At 41.8% G+C, this 16,744-nt stretch overlaps 1 protein-coding gene across 1 annotated transcript in view; it reads right to left on the bottom strand.

Annotated features, from left to right (window-relative positions):
* The window catches only part of C7 (complement C7), a 120,177-nt gene that overhangs the window by 18,292 nt on the left and 85,141 nt on the right, over positions 1-16,744 (bottom strand). Inside the window, 6 exon segments of the mRNA XM_023742497.1 lie at positions 555-687; positions 3,819-3,906; positions 7,614-7,785; positions 10,073-10,301; positions 12,958-13,124; positions 15,415-15,528. Of these exon segments, the coding sequence (XP_023598265.1) occupies positions 555-687; positions 3,819-3,906; positions 7,614-7,785; positions 10,073-10,301; positions 12,958-13,124; positions 15,415-15,528 (903 nt within the window).

The raw sequence follows: 16,744 nt of genomic DNA, 5'->3' as shown, positions 1-16,744 counted from the left end.
GGAGAAACAGTAAGACTGACAGCTGACTTCTCACTAGAAACAATGAAGTTAGAAGGCAATGTAGTAACGTCTTCAAAGGACTTAAAGAACATAACTGCTAACCCAGAACATCTTACCTAGTAAAAATATTCTTCAAAACTGAAGATTGAATAAAAACAGTTAGACTATAGGTTCTTGTTGAGTGCCATCGAGTCAATTCCAACTCATAATGACCCTATAGGACAAAGTAGAACTGTCTTGTAGGGTTTTCTAGGCTGTAATTTTTGCAGGAGCAGATCACCAGGTCTTTCTCCTGAGGAGCTGCTGGGTGGGTTTGAACCACCAACCTTTCTGTTAGCAGCCAAGTGCTTAACCATTGGGCCACCACGGCTCCCAACTAGAGAATGCTGAGGGCTTATTCAGGGCACTACTGAAACTTGGACAGGATCATGTCTGCCTCTCAGGAAAGAGAGGTCAAGACATGGGGCATACAGTGAGTGGTTATTTATCTTGATTCATTCTCTTCCACAGCATTCTCTCTTTTTAAATTATATGCTACAACCAAGGCTACTCACTCTGACAATGCATTTCTCCAACAAGCCACTTTAAATCTTCTCCACATCTGGCAACAGGGTCTCCAATAAGAGAATAGCCTCCATTGCAAGTGTACACTATGTTTATCCCAACAGGAAACGTGGCAACTTCACTCTACACAAAAATAAAAGATGGAGAGAGGTATGTTTGTCTATTTTCCATTAATAAAATGGTTCTTTAGATATATTCTGCCCAGAAAATGTACCTTTTTTAAATCATCAGGCAACCTACATTCAAATAACTGATGTAGAAAATTGTCTATAAAAACATTTTCCCCAATATAGTCCTAGTCAACAACACCAACACCACCATAAATGAAATAAGGCCATTAATGGCACTATATTATGTTGATTGCTTTAAAAAATACCAAGCACTGTGTTACACATTTCACTAAAGTTATTTTAATGAGAACTGCCCAAGTAACTTCTTTCCCTTGTATTTTTAGGAAAAAACAGTTTGTTACTAGTTTCTGGAAACATATTAAGGTGTTATGTATATTCATTGACAATAAACCAAAAAAACAAAAAAAGTTGCCACCAAGTCGATTCCAACTCATGGTGACCTCAAGTGTGTCAGAGTAGAACTTTGTTCCATAGGGTTTTCAATGGCTGATTTTTCAGAAGTAGGTCACCAGGCCTCTTTTCTGAGGCCTTGTGACTGAACTTGAACCGTCAACCTTTTGGTTAGCAGCCAAACGCATTAACTGTTTGCACCGCCTAATAAGTGCCATTATGAATAGTCAGAAATACTCAAATCCTATCAGCATGTTCATTGAAGTTTAAGTTTGTCACTGAAAACTTTTAGGGGAAGCATAGCGTTGATCTTCTCCTACCCTACCCTCCAACTCCCCCCAGTAAGGGAAGCGCTGCTGGGGTTGGTCAGATTCAAGGACATTTCATTAGCCTATAGTACCAGGAGGTAAGCTTTCATGGTGAAGCAAGGAAGAATTTGAAGTCTGAGCCTGTGAGGGGATCATCATGCTCTTTGGAGTATCTCTTGGCCCCTTTCCTTGCCTATCTGGTTCTCTCCTATCCAAAATGATAGTGAAGAAACTCAGGGAGAGGGCTTGGAACTGGTACCTACACCAACAACGCTCTAGGCATTAGGACAAAATTCTCTAGTGTCTGCTTCTTCTCATTGTCAGTCTTGCTCCTCTTGGCTCAGCCTGGCTGCTGCATTCATGGCAGTGTTTAGAAAAAGAGGGCCTGGGTTCATGTTGAGGTTTGAGAAAAATGTGGCAAAGAAGGACACTTGGCCTGCTTTGGTTCTAGCCCTTAGGTCTTCCTTAACCTCTCAGAAGGACTTCCATATAGGGAGGTCTAACTCAACAGTGGTCAAACCTGGCTCTGTATCAGAACCACTTGTAGCAATTTGATAAAATACAGATTCCCAGAGCTTCTAAATCAGAAATTGAGGATGAGGGGCAGGCATCAATCTCTATTTTTAAGTTCCCCAGGTAACTCAGATGTAACTAGACCGTGGAGCTATGTTTGGAGCCTGTCATGGTTTGAATTATATCCCCCAAAAAATGTGTGTATCAATTTGGCTGGGCCATGATTCCTGGCATTGTGTGATTTTCCTATATGTTTTAATCCAGCCTTATGATGTTAATGAGGGAGGATGGGTGGCAGTTGTGTTAGTAAGGCAGGACTCAATCTACAAGATTAGATTGTGTCCTGAGGCAATCTCTTGAGATATAAAAGACAGAAGTGAGCAGAGAGACGGGGGACCTCATACCATCAAGAAAGCAGTGCCGGGAGCAGAGCGCGTCCTTTGGACCCGGGTCACTATGCAGAGAAGCTCCTAGTCTGGGGGAACACTGATGAGAAGGCCGAGAGAGAGAAAGCCTTCCTCTGGAGGTGATGCCCTGAATTTGGACTTTAAGCCTACTTTCACTGTGAGGAAATAAACTTCTCCCATTAAAACCATCCACTTGTGGTATTTCTGTTATAGCAGCACTAGATGACTAAGACAGAGCCCATGGCTCCTTACAGGGCACTGCATGCACTAGAGTTTGGGACAACAGCTTCATGGTTTGCTAAATCATATGTGTTTGCTTGGCCTCATTTTCTGAGCATAAGTTTCCCTTAGAAACATCAGAACCTTCAGGAATTGTGGTGACTGTGGTGGGGCAGAATGGATGTTAGAGATGGTAGTTTCATTTTTTCTGTCTCTCTCTCTCTCTCTCACTCTCCCCTCTCCCCTTCTCCTCTCCACACACATCCACACCACTTCCATCTCCCATTAGGACCTACATTTGGGGAAACTACAGCAGACTCTTAAGGAGCCCTGGTGGTACATGGTTAAACCCTAGGCTGCTAACCAAAAGGTCAGTGGTTCAAACCCACCAGCTACTCCGGGAGAGAAAGATGTGGCAGTGTGCTCCCATAAAGATTACAACCTTGGAAACCCCGTAGGGCAGTTCTGCTCTGTCCTATAGGGTCACTATGAGTCAGAATCGACTTGATGGTAATGTGTTTGTTTTGTTTTTTGTTTTTTTTTTAACAGCCATCTCTTAGCATGTATGCTCAGACGCCTGGAATTTGGGAGAAAAAATCCTTCATGGAGAAAGCAAGGCTGGTAGTATTGAGAGTCCTGATAAACAATACCCACTGTGTGAGCCATGAAGAGACTTCACTGGGATTTGGATACAAAGCCAAGGAGTGAGGCCAGTACTAATTAATATGGCCCTGAAGCCAAAAAAAATTCTCCATGTGACAACTGGCAAGTGACTCATGTTTCTTCCTGAAAAAGAAAATTGCTTAAGGTACAATGACCCATATCTCACCAGACACTGGCTAAATGTCTTATCAGCTCCGGGAATAAAACTAATATTTCATCCCAAGTCTCCATATTTATGGGGAAAAAAAGGCCTCTTTCAATGGCAAGAATAAGAAAAGTTCTCTAAATTGAAGAACTTGCTTTTAGATTCCTATTTTAATGTCCAGTGTGGAAATGTTTAGTTACCCTCTGGCATGATTAAATTTTTAATTCACTGGGTAGTAATATCGATTTCCCTTACCCTAGAAGACATACTGCCTTCTGCAGAATTGTAATCACCTTGGGCCAAAGAGGAAAAGTCACAGACTAAAACCCACACGACTAAATGTAAAATGCTCACATAAAACATTGTTAGCACTGTTTCACCATGGCAGAAGGAAATAGATTATGGCATCAGTAGAGAAATGGAATTTGGAGCAAAGAGTATATGCAAAAGAAAACAAAAAGTATCTTATATAACCAACTTGAACAAATCCGTCTTTCAAGGCAGGGGGTGATGGACAGAATTCTGTTGGAACCAAAGACAAAGGAAAACAATGTGGTTCAAGTGTTCTGAAAGGAAGAGGAAACATGTAATCAATGCGATTGCTTTCCACAGTTTAATAAATATTTTGCACTACAGTAAATTTTTCATTCACATCATGTAGTCACATTGATGTGATATTTTTGTCATTTTCAGAACCAACTATCTTATCACATCCTACGATAGAAAACTCAAATGTAAACTCAAGCTAGAAAAACACCTACCGGGTCAGTAATATGAAAACACAGACAGAAAGAATGGAAAGAAAATAAATACTTGTCATTGGATAACACACCTACTTTATGTGATTTCTGGAGGTCAACTGGCTCAAAAAGTACTTAATCTCCTGATATTTGCACTCAAATTTCCCCTTAACACTAATTTAATTCTGTCCTTAAAATAAGCAATTTGAGTTAGTGATCCCGCCAGAGAGCACCAAATAATAACTAGCTTTTACTGAGCATTTACTAGGTGACATGGTGGTTAAGAGCTACAGCTATTAACTAAAAGATTGGCAGTTCGAATCTACCAGCCACTCCTTGAAAACCCTATGGGGCAGTTCTACTCTGTCCTATAGGGCCACTATGAGTTGGAATCGACTCGATGGCAATGGGTTTGGTTTTTGGTTTGGTTAGGTATCACAGCAGTCCCTTTTGTTGGGTGCTGTCAAGTCAATTCCAACTTATGGTGACCCTATAGGACAGAGTAGAACAGTCCCATAGGGTTTCCTAGGCTGTAATCTTTACGGAAGCAGATCGCCAGGCCTTTTCTCCCATGGAAGAAAAGCCACTGGTGGGTTTGAACTGTCGACCTTTCAGTTAGCAGCTGAGCGCTTAACTACTGTGCCACCAGGGCTCCTTGACAGTTCCTCTACATTATCTCAATTCATACTCACAGCAAACCTATAGGATAACATGGAGAAAACACAGGCTCGTAAAATGTGAATAACTTGTCCAAGGTTATAAACTAATAACACCAAGGCTGGATTCAAGTGCAGTGGGTTAGGTTCCTAAAATCATGCTCTTCCTACCTCTCATAAGGCAATGAGAGAGAACAAGGAGTCACAGAGTGTCTACATTTTTCAGAAGTATGTGTGACTGATAACAGACTCTTTGCTGAAAGCAAGTTTTGATCAGGTTTAGGGCAGGAATCCTAAGCCTAAGAGGAAGATGAAGGAATAAAAGCCCTAAAACCATCTTACCAATCCAGAGTCTTGACACGTCACCATCACCGTGACCATCTCTAGGGAGAGCAATAATCATGATAATGATAATGATGGTGTCATGGATTGAATTGTGTCCCACAAAAATATGTGTCAACTCGGTTAGGCCATGATTCCCAGTATTGTGTGGCTGTCCTCCATTTTGTGATTGTAGTTTTATGCTAAAGAGGATTAGAGTGGGATTGTAACACCCTTACTAAGGTCACACCCCTGATCCAATATAAAAGGAGTTTCCCTGGGGTGTGGCTGCACCACCTTTTATCTTACAAGAGACAAAAGAAAAGGGAAATGAGTAGAGAGTGGCGGACCTCATACCATACCACCAAGAAAGCAATGCCAGGAGCAGAGTGTGTCCTTTGGACTTGGGGTTCCTGCATGGAGAAGCTCCGAGTCCAGGGGAAAATTGATGGCAAGGACCTTCTTCAAGAGCCAACAGAAAGAGAAAGCCTTCCCCAGGAGCTAACACCCTGAATTCGGACTTCTAGCCTACTAGACTGCGAGAAAATAAATTTCTCTTTGTTAAAGCCATCTACTTCTGGTATTTCTGTTATAGCAGCACTAGATGAGTCAGACAGATGGCATCCACCATTATGCAATGATTTTCAAGGACCTCTGAGGTCAGTATACCACCAGAATTATCTCCGCACTAGAGATAGGATATCTGAGTTAAAGCATTACAAATAGCCTATAAGAGGTACCTCCTTCTCAGCTGAGTTCCCTATACTCTTACAACACTCAGGAAACCCCAGAATGTGAAGCAGTGACCAAAATTTTCCTGTTTGTACAGAGGAGAATATTTCCACTCCCCTGAGCACCAAAAAGTGAAAACTCCTTCAACGACCTTTTCAAGGTGCTCCCTTCCCTTCAGCTTTCGGAAATATGCTCACTTGGTCAGAGACCTCCGCCAAGGCTCTCATCCTCCCTAAGGCCTAGCATTCTCTTCCCACAGTAATCCCACATGTTTGCCACCTTCCTTGGTCAAGAGATATTGGCAACTGTCAGATTTCGAGGAACCAAAGACCTTGGAATGAGACACCCCACTCCCCCTGCCCCCACCCCAAGCTTCAACCAAATTCCCAAATGTCTCACCTCTTTCTTCAACTCAAATGGCCTTCAAATTATCTTACTTGAACTTTTTGTCAAAGTCCTGATTAGAAGATGTTAATAAAGACAGTGTAAGACAGTAGGGTCTGGCATAAAGAATTCGACCTAGAGGTTGGATTCATCAATTAAGCTCTTTTGAGATAGCTTCTGCAAGGTCCTGAAAAACGAGAAGTTGGTGGCAAACTACTGGGCTGGCTAATCAGTTGGGATATTATCCACTGCAAGTGTCTGTGTATATGCTTAATCAAATAGCAATAATAATACCCACTGCAGTCTGACTCATAGCGACCTTATAAGACAAAACTGCCTCATAGGGTCTCCAAGGAGCAGCTGGTGGATTCTAACTGCCGATCTTTTGGTTAGCAGCCAAGCTCTTAACCACCACGCCACCAGGGCTCCAGCAATAATGATAGTCAGTGGTATATCTGAAAAGCAATATTAGCTAATATTTATTAAATGCTTACTCTGTACCAGGCACTGTACTAAGCACTTAATCGCATTAAATCCTGACAACATCCTATTATCATTTTATCCACTACTATTATACTCATTCTATCTTTAAAGTGTTGAAAAGCAAAGATGTCTCTTTAAAGACTAAGGTGTGCCTGACTCAAGCCGTAGTGTTTTCAATTGCCTCAAATGCATGCAAAAGCTGGGCAACGAATAAGGAAAACTGAAGAAGAATTGATGCCTTTGAATTATGGTCTTGGCAAAGAATATTGAATATACCATGGACTGCCGAAACAGCGAACCAATCTGTCTTGGCAGAAGTACAGCCAGAATGCTCCTTAGAGGCAAGGATGGCGAGACTATATCTCACATAGTTTGGACATGTTATCAGGAAGGACCAGTCCCTGGAGAAGGACATCATGCTTGGTAAAGTAGAGGGTCAGCAAAAGAGAGGAAGACCCTCAAGGAGATGGATTGACACTGTGACCGCAACAATGGGCTCAAGCATAGCAACAATTGTGAGGAGAACGCAGGACTGGGCAGTGTTTCATTCTGTTGCACATAGGGTCCCTGTGAGTCAGAACCGACCCGACAGCACCTAACAACAACAACAACATTATCCTCATTTTAGAAGTACGGCAAGCCACATGCCCAAGGTCACACAACTAGTAAGTGGCAGGTCCATCTGATGCCAAGGCTGCTGCTCTGATCCACTCAGCGGGACTGCTGCCAGTTGCAGCCCTTTGTAACACTGGCTCAGAAAAATCGGAAGCACTTGAGTGCAAGTTGGCTGCAGGGGTTTCCCTCCTTCCGCTGACCACAGTGCTAAGGGGTGAAGCGGTCACTGATAAAAATAGCCATTTAACTCTTAAAGCTTTCAAAAGCAGCAACCAATAGTCCACATTTACTGCATAAGGCACTGTGTTGCATGTAACTGCCAGGAACTCTGGTCTTCATTACCGAAAATGCTGCAACTCCTCATCTTCGCATTGCCTGCTTTCTGACGTTTCTCCAATACAGGATTGCCCTCCCCCACTGGGAGGAGGGTTATTGCATTCTCGGCTCCTTGTTTTCTTCCCTTGAACGCAGGGGCCCCAAGGGGACCAGCAGCTCCAACCTCCATCAACCCCTCCTGTAAGGTATAAGAGATCTTCTGTAAGTACAGAGAGAGGACGATTCCAAAGCTTAGCTCTATGCTTCCTGTCTACTGGGGGAAAGGCTTTGGAGATATTTTACTTTCACTCTGTTCCCTGGGGTTTTCTAGAATCGCCAGACTGTCTCTACACATCAATGTTAAGGATGCATTTGCATCCTTCTAACAGTAATGCGGCTCTTTCAAAGCACTTTAATGCATGTTGTATCATTTATTCACTTCTCACAACAATGAACTGAGGTGAGCAGGAGGTCTGTTACATCCCCATTTAAGAGATGAGGAAACTAAGAGTAAGTGGCTAAATGCCACGCCCAAGGTTCTAATGGCTGGCAAGGGGCACATCCCAGACAGTAACCCCAATCTTCTGGCTGAGTAACCCCCGGCTCTTATTATCACCCCCCAGTCTCTCAATAAGGTGAGCTCCTATTTTTAAAGCAATGACTGAGCACGGGAAGAATGTACACTACTGGGTACTCCCAGGCTGCTTACCCCGGAGCTGGCATTGTACATACAAAATGAGGAAATACGTAAGTAGGAGAAGTTCTTTTAAAATCACTTCTTTTACCTCCTTTCAGCATCTTTCTCCAATCTACAGGCACTTCCTCAACTCACCCTGACCACCGTCTGTCCTAGGGACCTATTCAAGACCCACATTTCAAGTATTTCCCCCATCTTATCCCCTGGGTAAAACCAAAACCAAACAATTCCAACTCATAGCCACCCTATAGGACAGACTAGAATTGCCCCATAGGGTTTGCCAGGCTGTAATCTTTACAGAAGCAGACTGCCACATCTTTCTCCCACAGAGTGGCTCGTGGGTTCAAGCCAAGCAACTTAACCACTGCACCACCAGGGCTCTTTTCCCTTGGGGTGACAAAAAGGAATTTGCACCCCATTCTAAGAACCTTGCTTTCCTAGTTAGAAAGTGATCTCAGAAACCATTCCCCCGAAGGATTATATCCTGGTAATAGATGGATGGGTTACTGCTCCCTAACTCTTTCTACCTTGTATAAACTGCACCCCTTTCTTCCCTTTACTCCACATCCTCTCCTCAGTATCACACACCAAAACAAAACTAATTTGCATATTTTCCCATGGCCTTCCTTATGCTGTCATAATTAGAAATTGATTTAATAAAGTAGTCCCCTGAGTATATATATATTTTTTAAGTTTCCATTTTTAAGTCAATTCCAACTCATGATGACCCCATGTGTGTAGAGTAGAACGCTCCATAGGGTTTTCATGGCTGTGATCTTTGGAAGCAGATCACCAGGCCCTTCTTCTGAAGCACCTCTGGGTGGATTCAAACTGCCAACCTTTCAATTAGTGGCCAAACAATTAACTGTTTGCACTACCCAGGGATTCAGGATATTAATAGGGGGTATAATAATAGGTTAATATGTTTTGATTACTCTCCCAACACTTACCAGTTAGGGGTACTTTCATTTTAACAAATAACCGAAAATCCAAGGCACAAAAGAATGAATCACAATACAAGTAAGATATTTAGGGAATATTTGGGGAGATACTTAGGAACAAGGATGCCTTCCTGATGCTTGTCCATAAGCAACCATAATTCAGTCATGTATTCATTAATCAAACCTTTATTTAGTGACTTCTATGAATCAAGTCCTATGTTACGCTCTGGGAGTAAAGAAAGCCATCAAATAGCCCTGAAGGAATGAGCTTTCTAGTGGAAAAAATGTACATATAAATATAAAAATAAATAAAAATTTAGATACGTAAATTGTAGTCATATTCTGCCTACACATAAAGTCAACTTCACATAGCCCTGTACTAAGTGCTCGAAGCACCAAGCACACGGCTGAGCGCACAGCAGATGTTCAATAAATATTTGTAAATGATTGATTGATTTTACATAATACAAAATAGAAATAAAGATGCTTCAAAGAGTTTACCATAACAGTTGGGCAATGCAAACACAAGCTGTAGAGACCTATAATAGACAAAACCTTAATGAGACAACTGTGGAAGGATAGAAGATGTTTTAGGGATAGTTCTGTTTTCTGAAGAATGGGGTGTGGAGGGCATGGTGGTTCTGTTCAAACAGGAAAATAGAGAGACAGCAAAGAGCCTTGACCACAGTAACAATAATATGGAAGTGGTGAAGGGAGAAAAACACTAAATTCAAACACCAGTGAGACTTTCACCTCTCACAAAGATGTAAAATCTCAGGGGCCACAGAGAACAGGCAATTCCCATTCTAATGTGTCCGGCCTGATCAGAGACAATCCAGTGCACTGACCTGCCCGATTCCCTACGAGGACTCCTTGCTCACATGCCACACCAAATGTGTATGGTTTGCAATGGCACTGACACTGGGTCCCTTCAACAGTGGCTATGCCACCATTTTGACAAGGCCGGCAATGGCAGGGGTCAAATTCATCCACATACTCCTCCAAAGCACGTTTCAGGTAGAGTCTTTTCACAGAGGCACAGGGCACTTCCTTTACCAGCTCATATAGAGGTGTCAGCTACAAAGAAAAAGACATCAGAGTCAGCAATCTGTGATTTAGGCACGAATATTTTCCTTTTGGCACTTAGGCTTAATCCCCATTAAAACTAAATCAAAAGCCACCCTTATGTCAACTCCTATTGTTTCTTGTTCAATTTAAAAAAGAGAGTAATTCACTGTCTTTGCAACAAAATCAAAACAAACCTAAGGAAATCACATTCTAGTAAAGGAGGAATATTTTTGGTACGTGTATAAATTTAAAACAAAAAAAAGAACGGGACAATCATTTTCCAGTTAATGAAAGATTATTTTGAGGACAATACATTTTCACTGCAGTAGAGGAAAGAAGAAAAGGAAATGCACCTAAATTCCGGCAAAGAAGCAAGTGCAACTAAACTTAGGAACACATGTCTTAACTCTGAGAAGCTTAGCACGTCTCTCTCGTGGAGACCATGGAATCTCTCCTCCTGGAGAATTTTTAAAATAGGTAGACAGTATTGTTCTGTGTTGGGTATTCCAGATGAAAGCATCTTTGCGATCACAGACGTGATGGTAAAGATGTATCAGCCTACTGTCCAAGGAACAAAGAGGCTCTGGTTTGTAGTGTTTGCCAATTTCTGAGGTGTAACCCACTCTCACCATGGCTGATTTCAAGCTACCATCATGACGTCACTGAACACAGAGTTGGAAAATACTACCATTAGCTGGAGAGAGAGTCAGTACGAGTAGGCTGCAGCACACCACTTAGAGTAAGGACATCACCAAGAGTCAGGTACAGTTCGCTCCATCTCTGCCCAAGATCTTCTGAACAGTGTGGCTTTGCATGGTCATATAGTTGCATACTGTCTTTTCTTTGTTCCCTTCCTGCCCAGCTATGATGGTCACAGTCTTGTGTGGAAAACTGCATGTTTGAGAATGGGAAAGAATGTCTCTTTTTCCCTAAGCAACAATTCAGAATTTTTAAAGATTTGCATGAGATATCGACAAGGGATATAGACCTTGTTGAATATTCAGACTTTAAAATAAGACTTCTCAGGAAAAACTTTGCCTCCCACCCTCACCCTAATTTGGAGGCAAGTGTGTGCAGTATTATGTTAGAAGGGTATTTAAGGAGTTATTGTAATTCTTGAGTTTGTGAAAGGTGTCCACAACTCTTTAACTCTGAAAGTCAGGCTTTGCCTGGGGCATTGCTTGACTCTCCCGGCAAGGAATAGATCATACATAGTCAGTTCTGCTGTGACGTTTGTTTTGAAAATGTAAAGTTGTTCATTTGCGATTGATATATCATAAGGGAACCATTTGAACATTAAACAAATTTTGCATTTGCTTATGTATTATTTCGTCCACAAGAAACACTAGGTGAACACAGAAAATTGTACACAGCTGAGCAGAGCTGTGTAGGAATACACGAAATGCACACACCCACATCTCCCTCAGTTCACCACCTGTGTTATAAACCACCTCCATCCATAGCTGGTGTTACAATTGTCATTCTGGTTTTCAGAGTATTCTCTTTCCACCACTTCACAATAATTTACAAGCTGTAACCCTTCCATCATCCATTTCCACAAGCAAGCTTCAGGTCTTTTTCAAGGTAATGTGCCACATTTATTGCAGTATTTGTGCATTGCTTAACAAATTAACATGTGTAAAACTGTGCTACTGTTTTTTTTGGTACCTATGAAGTTGCGGTTAAGAGCTACAGTTCCTAACCAAAAGGTCAGCAGTTCGAATCCACCAGGCGCTCCTTGGAAACCCTGTGGGGCAGTTCTACTGTGTCCTATAGCGTTGCTATGAGTCAGAATTGACTTGATGGCAACAGGTTTTGGTCTGGTATCTTTTCTAGGGATCCTAGGGTGGTGTAAACAGTTAGTGCACTAAGCTACTAACTGGAAGGTTGGAGATTCAAGTCTACTAGAGGTGCCCCAGAAGAAAGGCCCGGCAATCTACTTCTGGAAAAAAAATCAGCTACTGAAAACCCTATGGGGCACAGTTCTACTCTGACACACGTGGAGTCACCATAAGTTGAAGTCAACTCAAAGGCAACTGGTACTGGTACTAGTACTCTCTTTTTATGAGTGTCATAGATGAAGTGTTTTAGTATTGTGCCCCAATCCCATTTTTCCCATGAACCCTGTGGTTTTTATTGTGCAATTTTGCTTAACACCATGATTTTTAGGACACATATGTTACGTTATGAAAGAACTAACTGGATCAATGAGACATCCAAAAATTCTGCCAGCCAGATTGGTTCTATCTTTATTTGTATTACTCTAGAACCCTATAAACCGTGGCCACAGGAAGAAAGGTAGTCTGACAGATGTAACAGTAGACAAACCTAAATGCCTTCCACTGGCACAAATCGAAAACTCCTCTGAATTTGGGATTGAGGAAAACATAATCAAATCTAGGTCATAAGTAAAAAAAAAAAAAAATGTCAATTTTGTCATTAATTTCCTTTGGGGGTTTACAAAACATTTATCCTTTGCAATTGAAATGTGCACATACCAGATAACGCACCTACTGTTTCTTATTATTATGTATACATGCGTTTCATTATACAAAACACAACTGGGATACAGAAAATGCTAATCACAGCAGTCTCTGTTTAACCACCTTGATTTAATCTCATTTTCTCAATGGCCTCCTGCTGCTTTCAACAGAGCATCACATACCTTTTGTTTTATGACTTGGGGAAGATTAGTCACAGATCCTGCCCACTCAGAATACCGCCTTTTGTTTCCAGCAGGATTGTCCAGCTCTAGGAAACTAAGGCCAGCTATGAAGCCTGAACTTCCCCCTCTGACGAATGGGTCTCCTCGCAACACATTGCCCTCGGTTCCTATACAAGGAGAAATCAAATGAAATAAGGCAGAATGCACAAATGAAGTGAAAATGAGGACGTGAAAGTGAAAGGTCTATCAAGTATTTAAAAACAATCTAGTGTCTGACATGAGACGCTTCATTAGAACCAAAAACCAAATCTGCTGCCGTCGAGTCGATTCCGACTCATAGCAACCGTATAGGACAGAGCAGAACTGTTCCATAGGGTTTCCAAGGCTGTAATCTTTATGCAGTTGGAGCCCTGGTGGTGCAGTGGTTAAGAGCTTGGCTGCTAACCTAAAGGTCAGCAGTTCGAATCCACCAGCTACCCCTTTGAAACCCTATGCGGCATTTCTACTCCGTCCTACAGGGTCGCTATGAGTCAGAATGAACTGGATGGCAACAAGTTTGTGGGGGTTTTTTTGTGTTTTTTTTTTTTTTGTTTAATCTTTATGAGAGTAGATCACCAGGTCTTTTTCCCACAGAGCAGCTGGTGGGTTCAAACTGCTGACCTTTCAGTTAGCAGATGAGCACTTAATTTAAACCATAGTAGGTTTTCAGTTTCCTCCAGACAGTCCCTCCAGAAGCATGAGCTGTAGCCTCTCTCTCTATACCCCAGTGGGCTCCCCAGCTCACACTAGGAAAGGCAGCCTGGTGCAACAGAGAAGAGCCCAGATGTGCAGACCTGTTTCCTGCATCTGAATCAGGTGTCTGACTCTACTAACTATGCTCTTGGGACATTTTTCTGTGCCTCAGTGTCCTCATCTGTAAAATAAGAAAACGAACAGTATGTACCTCTTAGGTAGAAGAAATGGTTAACTTTTATAAATCACTTAAAGCTGTGCCTGGCACTTAGTAAGTGTTATGTGTTTGTCAAATACAAAATAAAATAGGTGAGCAGCTTCTAATCACCAGCCCAGCTGATGACTGACGTCAATATGTTTCAACATTCCCACTTCCATTTCTATTTCCAAATCATTATTTTTTCACCTTGTTTCAAAACTTATCCTCCTCTGTCATATCAGCTTCATGAAGACAGATACTTTCTCTGTCACATTCATTGCTGTATCCCCAGGGCCTAGAACAATTCCTGGCACTTACTACATCATCACCACCACCAGTTGCCATTGAGTCAATTCCAACTCACGGCAACCCCGTGTGCGTCAGTGTAGAAAAACGTAGGGTTTTCAATGGCTGATTTTTCAGAAGTAGATTGCCAGACCTTTCTTCTGAGGCACCTCTGGGTAGATTAGAACTGCCAACCTTTCGGTTAGTAGCCAAGTGCGCTAACCATTTGCGCCACCCAGGACTCCATAAATAGTTGGTGAATGAAGGAACTGAATGAGTAAATAAACCTGGTTTTACTACTCTGTCTTCCTCTTTCTTGCAGTCATCTAACAATATCCCAAGAATCCCTGCTAACTTGCTGACAACTTTGACATCTGGGTCAGTCTTCACTTTCACCCTCATTTTTGCCATCACCCCAAGAAAATTTATATTCTAATACCACTCTGTCCCTGAGCTCACACAATACACTGTAGCCTTGCTTCCAGTCCTACCACACTACAGAATCTCTTTAAAGGCAGTTAGCTATTATTCGCTACATTCAAAGAACATTTTTCAATCCTTATCTTACTTGATTCTCTAGCATTTCTCCCCGTTGACCACTCTCTGCTCTATTTTCTATGATCTGATCTCTTCTGCTTCTTATCCTCTTAGACTATCCCTTCTCAGTCCCTCTTCTTTCCCTACAACTTTCCTTTGTAAATTTTCATCTAATCACTCCCTGCATAAAATCTTTTAATGGCACCTTATAGCCATCAGGATGAAATCTAAACTTTTTAACAGGGCATCTCAGATCCTTCACAATCTAGATCAGCTTACCCTTCGAGTTTTGTTTTTTTTTTTTCTCAATCATTCAAAGACTGTTTGCCACCTTCTCCACCTTCCCCATCACCACCACTACCAGCGGCACTCACCAAAAACGTTAACAGTACTGAGTATCTGTGTTGCAAAGCTCAACTGAACCTTCTCCTAATATTGACATTTTTCTATGCTTGTTTGCCAGATGTCATGGAGGAGGAGGGCAGTATCCACTGAAAACGTATGTATGATACACAGGCGATGCTCAGTGAACTCACCACCCTGCATGATGTTACGCTGCTATGACACATGAATGAGAGATCAGAGGTACAAATAGTCAAATAGACAGAAGACACACACAAACTACAACACCTCTAAAGCTTCAAAAGCCCTAGGAGACAGGGATGAAGGTTATGCTTGTAATACAAATTGCCCCTCTCATTTACCTGAAGCTGATTTTAAGGCTTTTTCCAAGTCCTTGCATTTTCTGTTTGATGATTTGACAACGAAAAAATTCATACTTGAGGAAGCACATTCCTTCATATCTACTGAACTATAATCTGGAAAAAAAAATTAAAAGGCATGTGCTTAATTTCCACATTCACTGAAGACCTCCTTTGAGAGGTGGTCAGGTATGACAGTGGAATAAGGGGTTGTTTCCTGCTACTGTGGCCATCTATCAAGAGTGACAGGATTACTAGGGGTGGCTGAGAGGGAGGGGAAAGGATGACATGACACTTCGGGGACACTAAGCTTCTGTTAAGGGTGACAGAAAAATTCAGGTTAATGGTAATGGTTGAACAACATGATGAACATATTTAATGTCACTGAACTGTGAATGTGAAGATTGTTGAAATGGCAAAGCTTTTGTTACCTCTATATTTACCACAATAACAAAATGTGGGTTTTTTTGTTTTGTTTTGTTTTTAAAAAGAGTGACAGGGTATGTAAATTGTCAAGGGCTCTAGAAGGTCAGGAGGAGGATTATTTGTTTTTGTCACTTTAGGAGGGGAGGAGACTAGGGTGATTTCTACACGAAACAGTGGAGGAAGCAGAAATTGAGAGCCCATCAAGAATTCAAATACCCATTCAACAAATGCTATTTTTTGAGACATGTACAAGTAGGAGTGCAATGGCCTACTTCTGGAGACCCCAAAAGCTGGATTCTAGTTCTATAATAATTAATTCCTAAAACCTTAATACTACTGCCTCAGTCTCTCCATCTTTAACATATGTGGCTTCTAACATCTCCTTCCCATGACTCATAACCTTATAATGTGACAATTTTTACTCAAAAAAAAAAAATTTTTTTTTTTTGTGTTTGGTTATCAAGCAGAGTTTTGCCAATGCAAAGAAAATTAGAAAGGAGAATAGAAAATAATGAAGTATGGAAATCTATTTCTCATATAATTTTACTAACTGTCTTAGTGATCTAGTGCCGCCATAACACAAATACCACAAGCGGATGGTTTTGACGAAGAGAAATTTATGTCCTCACAGTCAAAGTAGGCTAAGAGTCCAAATTCAGGGCGTCAGCTCCAGGGGAAGCCTTTTTCTCTCTCTGTCAGCCTTCTCATCAACGTTCCCCCGGACTAGCTCCTGCTCGGCACAGGGACCCCAGTCCAAAGGACGCGCTCTGCTCCCGGCACTGCTTTCTTGGTGGTATGAGGTCCCCAATTCTCTGCTTGCTTCCCTTTCCTTTTATCTCTTGAGAGATAAAAGGTGGTGCAGGCCACACCCCAGGGAAACTCCCTTTACATTGGATCAGGGATGTGA

Source organism: Trichechus manatus, unplaced genomic scaffold (assembly GCF_000243295.1).
Source record: "Trichechus manatus latirostris isolate Lorelei unplaced genomic scaffold, TriManLat1.0 scaffold00212, whole genome shotgun sequence".
In the NCBI taxonomy this organism is placed as follows: Eukaryota; Metazoa; Chordata; class Mammalia; order Sirenia; family Trichechidae; genus Trichechus; species Trichechus manatus.
The sequence above is the reverse complement of the archived record's forward strand: the minus strand, read 5'-3'. Positions and strand labels throughout refer to the sequence as shown.